Source organism: Ricinus communis, chromosome 4 (genome assembly GCF_019578655.1).
Source record: "Ricinus communis isolate WT05 ecotype wild-type chromosome 4, ASM1957865v1, whole genome shotgun sequence".
NCBI lineage: Eukaryota > Viridiplantae > Streptophyta > Magnoliopsida > Malpighiales > Euphorbiaceae > Ricinus > Ricinus communis.
In genome coordinates, this window is record NC_063259.1 from 23,795,131 (window position 1) to 23,810,637 (window position 15,507).

At 31.9% G+C, this 15,507-nt stretch overlaps 2 protein-coding genes across 2 annotated transcripts; one reads left to right on the top strand and one right to left on the bottom strand.

Moving 5' to 3' along the window:
• Positions 1 to 3,396: 3,396 nt before the first annotated feature.
• Positions 3,397 to 10,361, top strand: LOC8264515 (putative phospholipid-transporting ATPase 9). The gene is made up of 11 exons (XM_048372747.1): positions 3,397 to 4,753; positions 5,426 to 6,780; positions 6,861 to 6,971; positions 7,068 to 7,344; positions 7,435 to 7,523; positions 7,615 to 7,723; positions 8,265 to 8,471; positions 8,599 to 8,724; positions 8,831 to 8,929; positions 9,091 to 9,282; positions 9,393 to 10,361. The coding sequence occupies exons 1-11, from the start codon at positions 4,361 to 4,363 to the stop codon at positions 9,996 to 9,998; spliced, it is 3,564 nt and encodes a 1,187-aa protein (XP_048228704.1). The 5' UTR covers positions 3,397 to 4,360; the 3' UTR covers positions 9,999 to 10,361.
• Positions 10,362 to 11,711: 1,350 nt separating this feature from the next.
• Positions 11,712 to 12,903, bottom strand: LOC8264516 (probable calcium-binding protein CML16). Its single transcript, XM_002514474.4, has one exon. The coding sequence runs from the start codon at positions 12,803 to 12,805 to the stop codon at positions 12,101 to 12,103; it is 705 nt and encodes a 234-aa protein (XP_002514520.3). The 5' UTR covers positions 12,806 to 12,903; the 3' UTR covers positions 11,712 to 12,100.
• Between the last annotated feature and the right edge of the window lie 2,604 nt (positions 12,904 to 15,507).

The following is a 15,507-nucleotide window of genomic DNA, read 5'->3' on the forward strand; positions in this document are numbered from 1 at the left end:
TAATGACTAATACATATAGCTCGTAACATATAAGTAATTTTGACTACAATCTAATTATAAAAGTTTTATTAATTGTGTTTATAGAATAATTGTATACGCTGATTTTGTTTGACGCATCCGCACAAAACACATTTCATTTCGTGTCTATATTAAGCCACAAATTAATTTTATTGCCGTTTGACGAATCTGATTTTTTAAATATCAAACTCAAACTTATCCCCTAATCCCATGACAAATCAACTTCCAAAAGGTAAAATAATATTTCATCAACATAATAAACAAACAATTAAAAAAAATTAATCTAATATAAAATTCTAAAAAATCTTTCAATTAAATAAATCCATCTTTTGAAATATTTTGATTTATTTTTGAATACTGAAATTTTAATAATCATAAATCTGTTACCATATTTTTTGTATTTGTTATATATTTTTTTATAATTCAATAAAGAAATATACTTGCTATTAAAATTTATAAATTGTAATAAACTCATATAAATAAAATGAAAGTATAATTTAATTATTTGTTTAAAAAAATTATTAATAGAGCAAAAAAATAGATAAAGAAATAAAGAAAAACTGTTAGCGGGTAGAGTTTTTCTATTTTCTGCCTAAAGAATGAGAAAGCAGTATAAAATGTTTTTCCTTAATAGTAGTCGCAAATGGACTTCGGATAAAATTATGTATTTGTAAAATTTCATTTTATAGTCTAGGGGACGATTACAAATTCTAACTTTTTAGGATCCTTTTATTTATTGAAAATTATATCAATTTTTTTTTTAAAAAAGTTATATTTATTTGTGCTATTTCTTTTAAAATTAAAATAAAAAATAACTTTTTATGTTTTCAAAATTATAATTAAACATCAAAATAAATTTAATATTCTTTATTTTTTTAGATAAAATGGTCACTTATTTTTAAATAAAAACAACTAGTTTTTACTTAATTTATTTTAAATTTATTTTTTAAATTTAAAATATTATATAAATAGAAAATAATATTTTTTATATAATAACAAGTAAATATATTCTTATGAAATTTATAAATACTTATGAAAATAAATAAATAAAATATTTTTTAAAATTAGAAAATAAAAAAGTATCCTAACACCTCTGCCTATTGGATAATTGATAAGAAACTGACTCCTAGATAACTTGGCAAATAATTAATTAGTTTTCAAGACTAATCTTATTACTAACAGACTTGCTCTTTTACATATGATTTTTTTGAATCTCAACATTAAATTACACATCAGAACATAAGATAAAAAAAAGGTCTTTCAGATTTAGCTACATACTTCTATTTTAACCATAATTAAATAAACTTAGTCTAATTAATGTATATATGTGGTTGAAGTCATTAATTATAGGATAGATGCTAAAATCATAAAGTTCTAGAAAGAAATGGAATTGGGAGCCATTTTCTAGAAAACATGATATTAAGAAAGATCAAAGCTTAATGACATCCTCATATATTCAGTATTATTGAAATTAGGAATTTTAGGTATTTCGGGCCTAATTATAAATATATTTGTATAATAATAATTTTTAAACTATTTGTGGATTAAAGTAAATTGATAGATTTAAAGATAAATAGCTTTTTTATTCATCCATTCTATATTAATTATCATCTTTTAGTAGTTGACTTGAATTAGAAAGAATTTAATAGATATAATTATAAGAAAAAACTAGTTAAATTTAGAATAAATGATTTTTATATAAATATTGTAAAATTCATTAATGTCCATTGCAACATGGAGATAAAATAATAAAAAAAAATATTGTATTGAATATATAAAAGTAATAAATAATTGAAATTTTTTGATTTGAAAAGGAGACTATAAGTATGAAATGGAGAAAATATATGACTTCCTCTTCATTTATTAAAACTTAAAATATTTTTATTCAGTGAAGCTATCTTTATGGATGCTACAAACAGTCTAAAAAACAGCTTAAATTTTAGAAGAATATTAAATATTATTATTTTTAGAAAATTTAGGAAGGTTTAGATTGTTTTTATTTATAAAAAAACCAAATTAGTTTCTTTTTCATTTAAAAATTTAAATAAAACGTAAAATAAAATTTTATAATTATTTGTATTTTTTGAATAAAAATAAAAAAGAACTTTAAAAACAATATTTAACATATTTTTATATTTTTCATATAAAAAATTACTTATTTCAAATAAAAATTAGAAAATTTTATTTTCTATTTTGAATTTATCTTTTAAACTTAAAATATTACTGAATAAAATATAAATATTTTTTTCTAATAACAAGTAAGGATATTTTATATGAAAGTAATTTTTTTATTTATTTTTAAATTAAAAAATAAAAATAAAGAGACTTTCCACTATTAAACGTACCATTGAAGTTGGATTCTCTCCTGAGAAGTGAATAAGTTAAATTTTATTATAAATTGTAGCTCTCTTGTTATGAGTCAAGAACCCACATATCCGCACATGCTAAGAACTTATATAAATAGATTAGATTCCCTTTTTAAATTCAAAATTAATATGTCATGACATTAATTCCAAATCCATTATTATGTCTTTTGATTCTAAAATTTGATTTAAAAATAAAACAATAAAAGTGATCAAGAACCATGACAGGAAAACGAAATAAAATTAAAAATGTAGTTATGTGAACAATTTTTTATTAGTTCATTCTTTTTAGAATTTTCTATATTATTTTATATTTTATGCTTTAGTAATTAATAATAGCTGCAATTTGATTACTTTAATATATTTTTAAATAGTCATCAATATTACATGCATAAATAATACAAATTTTAATAAATAATAATCGATGATATCAATCAATATTTTCTATGTAGTTTCGTAGAATTTTACAAATAATAATTTTAAAATTATGTATTGTTAAAGCAGCTGTCTTTCTAGAATTTCTCTAAAGAACAGAAAAAGAAAAGACAAGAAAAATCCTTTCTAGAATGTCATAATTTTCAATATTGTCACAGGTAATATTATTATTATTATTTATTTTAACTAACTCTCTGTCTCTCTCTAAAACTAAAACAAAGCAAATAAAGAAGCGACTTTCTTTGGTCATCTCTGCCATCCCATCAAATCCCATGCCTTTGATGTAAAGAAGAGGAAGCATAAACATAAGCATAAGCAGAGCATTTTGACAAATTCTTCACCTTCATAATAATAATAATAATAATAATAATAATGACTTATCTATCTAACTATAATTGAATTGTCAAAATAGAACCACTCTAATTCTAATTTAATAACCCCAGAAACAATTTAAATGAAAAATCATAAAACAGAATCCTCTTCGTGATGGCAATTAATATTTAATTTAAGAAAAGTCATTGCAAGAAAAAGGAAAAAGACTTCCAAGATCCAATCTTTAGTCTTCGTTCAAAGCGTTGGCGTTGCGCCATCTCTACTGCTTTGTTCTTCTTCTCCTCCTCCTCCTCTTTCTTACTTATTTCCTCTCCAAGAAAAGTTCAAAAACTGACTTCTTTTTTTATTATTAATTTTATTTTTAGTCCTATGATAATAATTGCACGTTCACATTCTGGTCTATTTATTATGGTCTTCAACAGCACTTCTCAATTTCATTTCAAAACTTACAAACTCTGTTTTGCGTTCTTGTCTGCAAGGCGGAGATTGCACTGTCTTCCTCTGAGTTGTTATAAATAAAACTAAACTCTTACCTATTTTGTTCACTCCTTTTCTTGTCTGATCACCTGTTCCTCTGTTTTAACCTTCAAAATTTCTAAACTTCTTACCTGTTTTCCCCCTTCTCATTCTTGTTACTGTTAGCAAATTCCTTCTCTTTTCAATTTTCTGTTTCTGGGTTTTTGATTTTTGTGCCGTTTGGCCTCTTGGGTTTTAGCTGTTTTCGGGTTTCTGTATTTTACAGTCAGCTATTCCCTCTTTAATCTTTGGTGTCTTTCTGGGTATTTGTACTTTTCTTTTTGACTATTTTGGTTTTGGTGATTCTGGGTTCTTTCTCTTCAAAGGTGCAAACTTCAATTCTTGTTCTTTTGATATTTATTGGAACAGGTTCTGCTTTGGGTGTCTTTTGCTAACTTGTTTCTTCAAAAGCAGCTGCATTAATCAGCTTAAATTTACCTTCAAGAAAGTGCAAAAAGAAAATATAAAATAAAAGGGAAGTAGTGTGTTACCGTCAGCAGAATTCAGTAATTGACAGTTGGGAATCTTTACAAATTATTACATTACTGAAAGGTTGTGTCCATTGCTTGTGAGTTATATTTCCTTTTTCAGAAGAAGCTGCATTTATCAGTTGCCAATTTGCTCTCTCAAAAAAGACAACACCAAAGTTGTGTTCTTTAAACATTAAATAAAGAGCATCAAAGAGTTAAAAAATAATGGCTGGTGGCAGAAGGAGGAAATTACGTCTTAGCAAGATCTACTCATTTGGATGTGGCAAGTCATCATTTCAAGAAGACCATTCACAGATAGGGGGACCAGGGTTTTCAAGGATTGTTGTTTGCAATGAACCTGACAGTTTGGAAGCTGGGATTAGAAATTACACCGATAATTATGTCAGGACTACTAAGTATACTCCTGCTTCTTTCTTGCCTAAATCATTGTTTGAGCAGTTTAGAAGAGTTGCAAACTTTTACTTCTTGGTTAGTGGGATATTATCTTTCACTCCTCTGTCTCCTTATGGAGCTATCAGTGCTATTATCCCTCTCGTCTTTGTTGTTGGAGCTACCATGGTTAAGGAATTAATTGAAGATTTGAAGAGAAAGCAGCAGGTAATAATATCTACTTGTCTCTTGAGTTTGGCTTTATTTACTGATTATGTTATGTTTTTATTACATTACTGATCTGAATTTTTTTTTTCAATACATATATCTCTTTATATTAAGAGCTGCAAGGCATACTGAGTGTCATTAATATGTCCTATACCATCATTTTTATTAATTTTTCATATAAGAAAAGCTCAACTATTATATTAGATATTTATGGATTTTATGTAAAAATATAAACCTTTAGATTCTCGTAAAATGATTTTCATATGGTTTTAATGGTTTCTGATGTTAGTTAAACACTGTGGAAAGCATATACAAGAACAAAAAAGAAAAATTAAAATTAACCTCTTCTGTTTAAGTTGAAGGTTTTTCTTTTTTCAGCTAGACTGTGTTAGTTTGAAAAGTTATATGTTCTTGCAGTATGATGCTAGTCTTCTCTCCTTGTGTCATTAACCTTTGCTAGTACTAATGCAGTTTAAATTCGATTCCTTTGAATATTGCAATACAAAATTCAGGTTATGCATAGAGTTCTCATATTGCTTCAAAGTTTGAAAATTGGATAGAGTTTCCGTCTGTTGTTATTAGAAATGTGTTAATGGCAAATATTTTTCTTGTTTGCCCTTTATGGAGACTTATCATCCCTTGTTCATCCTTTTCTATATGGTACCTTCTCAGGATATCGAGATGAATAATAGAAAAGTTAAAGTGCATCGAGGTGATGGTGTTTTCAAGCATACAGAATGGAAGAATCTGAGAGTGGGAGATATAGTGAAGGTGGAGAAGGATCAATTCTTTCCAGCAGACCTTCTTTTGCTTTCCTCTAGTTATGATGACGCAGTCTGCTATGTTGAGACCATGAACCTTGATGGAGAGACAAATTTGAAAGCAAAACAGGCATTGGAGACAACTGCTGACTTACATGAGGATTCAAACTATAAGGATTTCAAGGCTACTGTCAAATGTGAAGATCCAAATGCAAATTTGTACGCCTTTATTGGAACATTGGATTTTGAAGAAAACCAGTATCCACTCAGTCCTCAACAGCTTCTCCTTAGAGACTCAAAACTTAGAAATACAGATTATGTATTTGGGGTAGTTGTCTTCACTGGACATGATACAAAGGTTATGCAAAATTCTACAGCTCCTCCTTCAAAGAGAAGCAGAATTGAAAGGAAGATGGATCTAATTGTCTACGTCTTGTTGAGTTTTGTATTTACAATGGCACTCGTTGGATCTATTGTGTTTGGTGTTGAAACTGAAAACGACCTAGACGGAAATGACAGGATGAAAAGGTGGTATCTCAGACCTGATGATTCTACAGTTTACTTCGACCCAAAAGAATCATCAACTGCAGCTTTTCTTCACTTTCTGACTGCTTTATTGCTATATACCTACTTCATCCCCATCTCTTTATATGTGTCAGTAGAAGTTGTTAAAGTTCTTCAAACCATTTTCATCAATCGAGATATTCAAATGTATCATGAGGAGACTGACAAACCAGCACATGCCCGTACCTCAAATTTGACTGAGGAACTTGGGCAAGTGGACACAATACTTTCTGACAAGACTGGAACATTGACATGCAATTCCATGGAGTTCATCAAGTGTACTGTGGCTGGGACAGCTTATGGCCGTAGTGTTACAGAAGTTGAGAGGGCTATGGATAGAAGAAAAGGTACTGGAGAGGTTCAAGAAGTAAATGGTCGGGATCATAGCAAGGATTCTTCTAAGAATAAAAAACCACCTGTTAAAGGCTTTAATTTTGAAGATGAAAGGATTATGGATGGAAACTGGATTCATGAGCCTAATGCTCGTGTTATACAACAGTTTTTACGTTTGTTGGCAGTCTGTCACACTGCTATAGCTGATGAGGATGAAAATACTGGGAAGGTTTCATATGAAGCTGAATCACCAGATGAAGCAGCATTTGTGATTGCAGCAAGAGAACTTGGTTTTGAATTCTGCAACAGGACTCAAACAGGTGTCACAGTGCGGGAGTTGGATCTGGGGTCCGGAAGGCGAGTTGAAAGGTAAGCATCGCTTATAACTTTCTATTAGGTCATTATAAATTTCTGAAAGTATATTTAAAGGATGTTCTATTTTTGTGCAGGTCGTATAAATTCTTGAATGTTTTAGAGTTTAACAGTGCAAGAAAGCGAATGTCTGTGATAGTGAGAGATGAGGATGGAAAGCTATTATTACTTTCCAAAGGTGCTGACAGGTTTGTGATCTGCTACTTTGAAACCCTTGAGTCATGCAACTATTATTTTAACACTAATTGTATTGGAAATTCATGGCAACTTTTTATCCCTTGTAGTGTCATGTTTGAAAGGCTTGCTCTAAATGGTAAGGAGTTTGAAGAGAAGACAAGGGAGCATGTGAATGAGTATGCAGATGCAGGCTTGAGGACTCTGTTACTTGCCTACCGGGAACTTGATGAAGAAGAATACAAAGACTTCAATCGGAAGTTCACTGAGGCAAAGAATTCAGTAAGTGCAGATCGGGAAGCAATGCTTGAGGAATTGTCAGAGAGGATGGAGAGGAATCTAATTCTTCTCGGTGCAACTGCTGTTGAAGACAAACTTCAAGAAGGGGTGAGTTTGGAGAAAATAGACTACAAAGATTGAAGTAATAAAACATCTTTAGGGATTTTGAAATGATTTTTATTCTGTTTCACTTACTAGGTTCCTGAATGCATTGACAAGCTTGCCCAAGCTGGAATTAAGATCTGGGTTTTGACTGGAGATAAATTGGAGACCGCCATCAACATTGGGTATGAGTTTGTTTTTATGTTGGGGCTTTAAGATGAGGCTTAGAGTTCAAATTTTCACATGGAGACTCTGACACAAAATATGCATTTGCAGTTATGCTTGCAGTTTGCTTAGACAAGGAATGAAGCAAATTTTAATCGGTTTGGAGAGTCCAGAGATTCAAGCATTGGAAAAAGCAGGGGACAAGAACGCCATTACCAAGGTAAAGATTAATTTAAATTATACATGGTCAGTTTGATGATTTATTTGGCAGGGAAATTACTATTTGTAGACTACTTGATACTTTCTGTTTGAACAATATAGTATCCAACTATACTTTTGTTGATCAGTAGTTTCAATTCTATACGTGCAATTTACTCCTTGAGAGTCAATTTGTTTAAAATATTTTGCTAAATTATGTTGCATAAAGTTGATAGTCTGAAGAAATACTTCAAAGATCTACATGATGAAAGTAAGTCCAGTTCAACTGCCAGTCTAGGCATACTGAATTTCAGCAACTGATTTTATCAGCATTGTTCCACAGTCCAAAAGCATCCTTGTAGTGATGGCTATGTCCCCCTTACTTACATGTCACTATTAAATTTGCTAGAAACTCTTAATTCAGTAAATAGCTCTTTTCTGTTTTTGGATTCTATTAATTTATCCTTGGTGTTATTGTCATGAGAGAATATGGTGGACTTAAATATATGTTAAATCATATAATCATCTGTAGTATTGATGGGATATAGCAATTTATTTTTTAGGCATCAAGGGAAAGTGTTTTACGCCAAATAAATGATGGGAAGGCTCAGATAAGTGGATCAGGAGGTTATGATGCATATGCATTGATAATTGATGGGAAATCACTTACTTATGCTTTGGAGGATGACATAAAGAAACTGTTTCTAGAGCTTGCTATCGGTTGTGCATCTGTAATTTGCTGCCGATCATCACCTAAACAGAAGGCACTGGTGAGTTATCGTTCTTTCCGTGGTTTTCTCCCGTTTTTAGGTGCATTAAGATTCTTCTCCCGTTTCTATAACTTTCTTCTACGTATGTTGCTAAAGGATTCTTTAATGGTTTACTTAAATAAAACAGGTCACTAAACTAGTGAAAGAAGGAACTGGAAAAACAACATTGGGAATTGGTGATGGTGCCAATGATGTGGGTATGCTTCAAGAAGCAGATATTGGAATAGGAATCAGTGGTGTTGAAGGAATGCAGGTGCACTTCAGAACAGTCTATAATGAATTTGAATTTTTAAATATATATTTCTTTTCCTGTAGTTCTTATTGCTTATGAATCCATCTCATGTCTGTTTCCAACTCAGGCTGTTATGTCGAGTGATGTAGCAATTGCTCAGTTTCGGTATTTGGAGCGTTTGCTTCTCTTGCATGGACATTGGTGTTATAGGAGGATCTCAACAATGGTAATGCCCTTCAAATGTCTGAATCTCAACATTACTTTAGGTTTTCAAAGACAGTCTCTTCAATTAACTTCAAACATGGTTGACGCAAGTTGCAGTTTATCAAGAATTTTAAGCTCTTCTTATGATGATTATTAATTACATATTTGTTCTTTTCTTTACAGATATGCTACTTCTTCTACAAAAATATCACATTTGGCTTCACTCTTTTCTTATACGAGGCATTTGCATCATTCTCTGGGCAACCTGCATACAATGATTGGTTTATGTCCTTGTATAGTGTCTTCTTCAGTTCGTTTCCTGTAGTTGCTTTGGGTGCTCTTGACCAGGATGTACCTGCAGAATCTACCTTTAAGGTATCTCAAAAATTATTTGAACAAACTCAATTGTATGCCCATTATTATGTTGTGTAAGTCTCACTGTCAAGTTTTTGTGACACTTTTTTAACTGTCATCTTTTGTGGCAGTTTCCTCAGTTGTACCAACAAGGGGTGCAAAATGTACTCTTCAGCTGGCGCAGAATACTCAGTTGGATGTTCAATGGGATCTATAGTGCAATTATCATTTTCTTCTTCTGCATGAGAGCATTGGAGCATCAAGCCTTCAACGAAGATGGAAAAACTGTTGGGAGGGACGTCTTAGGGGCAACCATGTACACATGCGTCGTGTGGGCTGTGAACTTGCAAATGGCACTCCTTGTTAACTATTTCACTGTGGCACAGCATGTCTTAGTCTGGGGTTCTATTGCTTTGTGGTACATATTTCTAATGATCTATGGTGCCGTAAGTCCCATAGGTTCTGGCAATGCTTACATGCTCTTCGTAGAAGCCCTTGCCCCAGCAGCCTCGTTCTGGCTTGTCACTATATTTGTCGTGATCGCCACCCTCGTCCCATATTTCACCTTTTCAGCCATTCAGATGCAGTTCTTTCCCATGTACCATCAGATGATACAATGGATGAATCGCGAAGGACAATCAGATGACCCCGAGTTTTGTGAAATGGTGCGCCAGAGATCAGTGAGACCAACTTCGGTGGGTTTCACAGCACGTAAAGCATCGACTAGACGCTCATAGAGCCCGAGTCAGAATCACATGGAAATCTCAGCTAATCATTCTTGGATGTCATCTGTTAACAGTTTTCTGTTTTGGTTGGTTATCTACTCAAAAGCTGACCTCTCCCTGCACGATCTATCTACACTCAAGTCCTGAAGCCTTCTATTGACAGGAAGGTATTCTCCATGAATTTGAATAGATGACTCTTATGGAAGCGTTATACCGCTTATCCTAGGCCAAAAGGATGTGAATTTTGTTTTTATTTTTATTTTTCCCTTCACCATACTTGTAATTTTATTTTTATTTTTAAAATTTGTTGTCGTGCATCTTATATTATTTGTAAAATGTTACTTAGTACAGAAGTGAGAAAAATGCATTATTCTAGTTGGTTCTCTGCTGTTTTTTTCATAAATATACAACTTGCTGTATCTCTATAACATTCAATATAAATTTGTTATCTCAAAGTTTTCATTTTACATCTCACCATTATTAGAAATTTAATTTAGGGAAAAGTATAAAAGAGTGCTATGGTTGATGGTTTTGTATCCAAAAGACTAGTTTTTTTTCTTTTTATAAAAAAGTTCCATGCTATTTAGTTTTTTTTTATTATATATTTTTACTATCTTATAAATTATTATCTTTAGATTTCTATAATTAATATTAATATAATATTTATTTTTAATAATAAAATTACTTATTAAGTGATTTAGTATACAACTAATTACACTGAATTCATAATAAATAAAATTACTATATATTTTTTAATTTTATTAGAAATAAAATAAAATAATTTTTAAAATAAAATTATAATATTTTTAAGAATGTCTGAATAGTTTATTTGATGGTAAAGTACCTCCAATATAATTCTATTACTGAGTTCATATTCTATTAATATTTTGTTATAAAAATAATAATGATATTAGGTAGTAGGGTATTGAAATACAAGAAAAATAAAACATCAAGTATTTTATCATGAAAAAAAAAAAAAAAAAATTATATGCCTCTAGCTGATATATAAGTGATCCCATTTTAATTAAACCAAATCAGTTTTTAATGCAGAATCCAAAGAACAATTGCATGATCTGATTTTTGTTTTGTTTTGCTTTTGGTTCCATCAAAGAATTGTGATATTATTTAGTTACTATGACAGCAGAAAAGCTGTCAGGTTAGCTTAACATTTTTGTCAAGTTAAAATCAGTGTATTTCAAGAATGATCTGACATAACCAATAAAACTCTTTCCTGTGTTTTTGTCTGTGTTAGGTGGATCACTTGCCATAGATAATTCAAGCCAACATACAATATATGATGAAAATATTAGTAGTGTCCAAAGACAATCCATTGAAAATGGAGCTGTATAACATCTGGTTTTGCCTGATTGCCTCAAATATAATTGGAAAACAACTGCTCAGGTACAGTTTGTATTTTATTGGATGAATGGGCAAAATGGGAATCAAAATCCCAATTAATTTTTGAAATGTTGGTAGAGTATCTTAGCAATCTAAAGCAAGGCCAAGTTGCTCACTTGGAAAAGATGATACCAAGAATTTAAACATAAATGAAAAGGATTTGATGATACTCCCATCAGTACATTTCGTGTATACAATTGTAACATTGCTTGGAAAATTACAAGAAAAACATCTTGGAAAAATCTATAAGGATACTGCTAAAAAAGTCAAGATTCAAAAATGTCATTTTCATGTCAATAATATTGCCAAACCACTACGATAAATACGTTAGATTACAAGTTGTGTTGATTATAAATTATAGTTTCAAGTGCTGGTTGAGGTATGTATATTTCTATTTCATTTCATGGTCATCACCATTCCACATTATACATCTCTCATCCTCCAATCAAATTCTATCAAGAATACATACCCATAATTAAAGGGAAAAAGAAAAAGAAATTAGAAAAGTCAATCGAAAGAATCATTCCAAACTATCATCGCCTGAACATCATTATCATCACCATTGTTGAAAATTGTTTAGATCATCATGGCCATGAAAATCTATCAGTAAATGTTATTGACACAATATAATTGAAAAGAAAGGATGGACCTTGGACTTGATCATCATATTAATCAAATTTGTCATCAATAACAACAACAGTTTATAATAAGGTTAGCTATATACCAAGAAAATCAGAAGCAGATTTAGCCATGATATTAGCAAACTCATTAAGACTAATAACGCCATCTCCATTTGTATCAGCCTCTCTCATCATTTCCGAGAGCTCTTTATACGTTAAAGGATGACCCATTTTAGCCATTGAGCCAGCAAGTTCAGCTGCAGTTATATATCCATTACCATCCCTATCAAATGATCTGAATACCTCTAACAATTGTTCTTGGTTGATCAACACATCTTCATTCATATCAGGCAATATAGCATGCACCAACTCATCAAACTCCACGTAACCATTGCCATTCGCATCCATATTTGATAGCAGAATTTGGAGTTGGTCACCTGTTGGTTTCAGACCAAGAGATCGAAGAAGAGCTGCAAGTTCTAGCTGTGTTAGGCTGCCATCTGAATCCATGTCAAACCGCATAAATATGTCTTTAAGCTGCTTGAGCTGGTCGGGTTGGAGAGTTGCCATCATGGCTGCAGGTGATGGTAATGATAATGGTAAAGGTAAAAGCGGTGGTAGTGGCGATGATGACGGTGCCGGTGGTGGCGGCGGTGGTGATGGAGGAAAAGAAGAAACAACCGGTAAAGGAAATGGAAAAAGAGAAAGAAAAGAATTGTCTTTATTTCTTTGTCTTGTTTTGTTTTGTTCCGGGTACTTTGGTTTGTTGAAGATATGAGGCCTGTGTTGTTTTTGTTTCATGTGATAATGATTTTAGAATGGTTCAAAATATGAAAGCGCGTTGTGTTGTTGTGAACTGTGAGTGGTGACATAAAAGGGGGAAAAGGGAAGGCAACGAACTTTCTCTCGAGCTTCATTTATATATGTATTAGGTTAGGTTACGACTTAAGGGCACATGAGGGCATGTGGAGTAGAGGTGGGTACCCATTTTGACATTATTACGGGATCATGGTCTCTATTATCTATTTTTATATTAAATTTGCTATAATATATATTTTCTATTTTTTCTATGAATTATTATGAGAAAAAAATCTAAATATATGTAGATAAAATTTAACTAAGTTCGAGTTTGAGATTTGGATATTTGCATTAAATTTTTTGAGTCAATGCATTTTTACCATATGAAGAGGTGACACCATTATCTTGAAATAGTGTAAAGTATTAGTTAACTGATTCAATGATTAATTAGGTTAATTGAGGGTAGCTAAGTTGATAATGATATCTTCTTGACCTGTTAAGCCTCAAGATCCGACTTAGTGAACGGAGCTGATTAAAGAAAAAAGGAAAGAAATCTGACTTACACTAAAGTTATGGATGTGGAAAGGCCAGCTAGTAAAAGGGAGGGATGTTTGAAAATTTTTGCGAAGTACAAGTTAGAAAATGGAACTACCTTTCCTTTTTGGTATGATGCATGGCCTAATGGGTCATCTATGATTGGTGAGTTCCCTCTAGATTCATTAGATCAGATGCTAATATCCCTAAGAAAGCTGTAGTTGCATATCTATGAAGGGAAGGATAGAAGCTGCCTGATCCAGTTGATACATATACTGAGAATGCAATGGAGTTTTATTAAATACCATTTTTTCCATTTCTGAATCTCAGCCTGATTTTGTCAAGCGGAAAGCTCATAATAGGAAATTCGCCATTAACAACGCTTGGCAGGATCCGAAAACTCAAAAGGAAACAAAATTAATGTTTCAAGCTTTCCTGGATATCAAATTATATTTCAAGATATAGTAGCTTCATTATTTAGATTGCTCTGCATGGAAAACAAAGAACCAAGGATGAAATGCACAGGTGGGGAATTGCATAGATATTAATTTTGGGCTTATTTTCTGTCCAGCATGAGGAATTTTCAAAGCATCTCTTCTTCTTTTCTTTTTCTTTTTCTTTTCTTTTCCAATATGCTGCTACCAAGCATCTCAAGAAATAATGACCGATAGAGAAGGGTTATTAGCTGACCCAAAAGAGTAGAAGAGTAGTGCTTATGGCTGTTATTTATCATATCTGGATTGATAGAAATAAAATTATTCTTAAAGCTAAAGCTTTCGACAAGAACAGAGTTCTAAGTCAGATTAGAGAATGTCCTAATGAAGTTTGACAGCAGGAATTGTTAAGAACCTCCAAGGATTAAAACCACGAACCCTAATGATTATGAATCCGTGAATTACTATCTTAGAAACCTAAGAACAAATTGAGTTTCAAAACCCAAGAACCGCTTAAATCAGATTGCAAGGTATGGTTGATTAAGATCAGAACCTAAAGAAAACTAAGTTCTTTAAACCCTAACCCTTAACACGCCACAAGGATAAATCAATTCCTTGATAAGTGGTTTATGTATTCAACAAAAATTCAAGAATTCAAGCAAATATGCAAAGGAAACAACTACTATATTTTAATCAAAATTCGAATCCCTCAAACACACCTTAAGGGGCGTTTTTATAGCCACCTAACATAAAAAAATCTTAGTAAAACTATTAAACCTAGCTGCCACATAAGAAAAATAGAAAATAACATTGTTCTGAACTTAAATAAGAGATTTCAGCCCAAATATTAGCCCACATTAGTCTTCATGTATTTCGACTTGCAAAACATTAAATAAAGCCCATTCAGTTGTGTCTTTACTTGGGTCTATCCTAGCATGACCAATTGAGCTTCCTTAACTAGCCCAATCTTGCATATAGCTAATTAAGGCTTCTTGTAGCTTCTTGGACCTTGACCTTGTAATTGGGCCTTGTAGCATGCTCAATGGATCCTTAGCTTTATCTTTGGTTTTCTTGTTGTCCTCTCCATCAAGTCTATCTTTAAGCTTGGCCATGTCCATATCATTCCCTCCTTCTTTAGGATGATTCGTCCTCGAATCAAGTTCATCACCTATATCAAAAGGACTCAAATCAGCAACATTAAATGTACCACTCGCATTATACTCACCTTTCAAATCAATCTTGTAGGCATTGTCTTTGATCCTCTCAAGGACTTAAAATGGACCATCACCCCTCGGACTTAGTTTAGACTTTCTTTGATTTGGGAACCTTTCCTTGCGAAAATGCACCCAAACCCAATCTCCAGGTTGGAATACCATTGGAATTCGTCCTTTATTAACCCTCTCGGCCACTTTTGCATTTTGCTTCTCAATTCTCTCTTTAACTTGTTTGTGTAGCTTTTTAACCAAATCTGCCTTAGAAGAACCTTCAACACTAACAAGCTTGTTAAGAGGCAAAGGAATCAAATCAACAGGAGTTAAAGGATTAAAGCCATATATAATTTCAAATGGTGAAGTGTGTGTAGTGCTATGAACAACTCTATTATATGCAAATTCAACATATGACAACAAATCCTCCCAAGATTTTAAATTCATAGAAATCAAAGCACGAAGCAATTGAACCAAGGTCCTATTCAAAAATAAAAGTTTGTCCATCTGTCTGTGGATGGCAAGTAGTAGA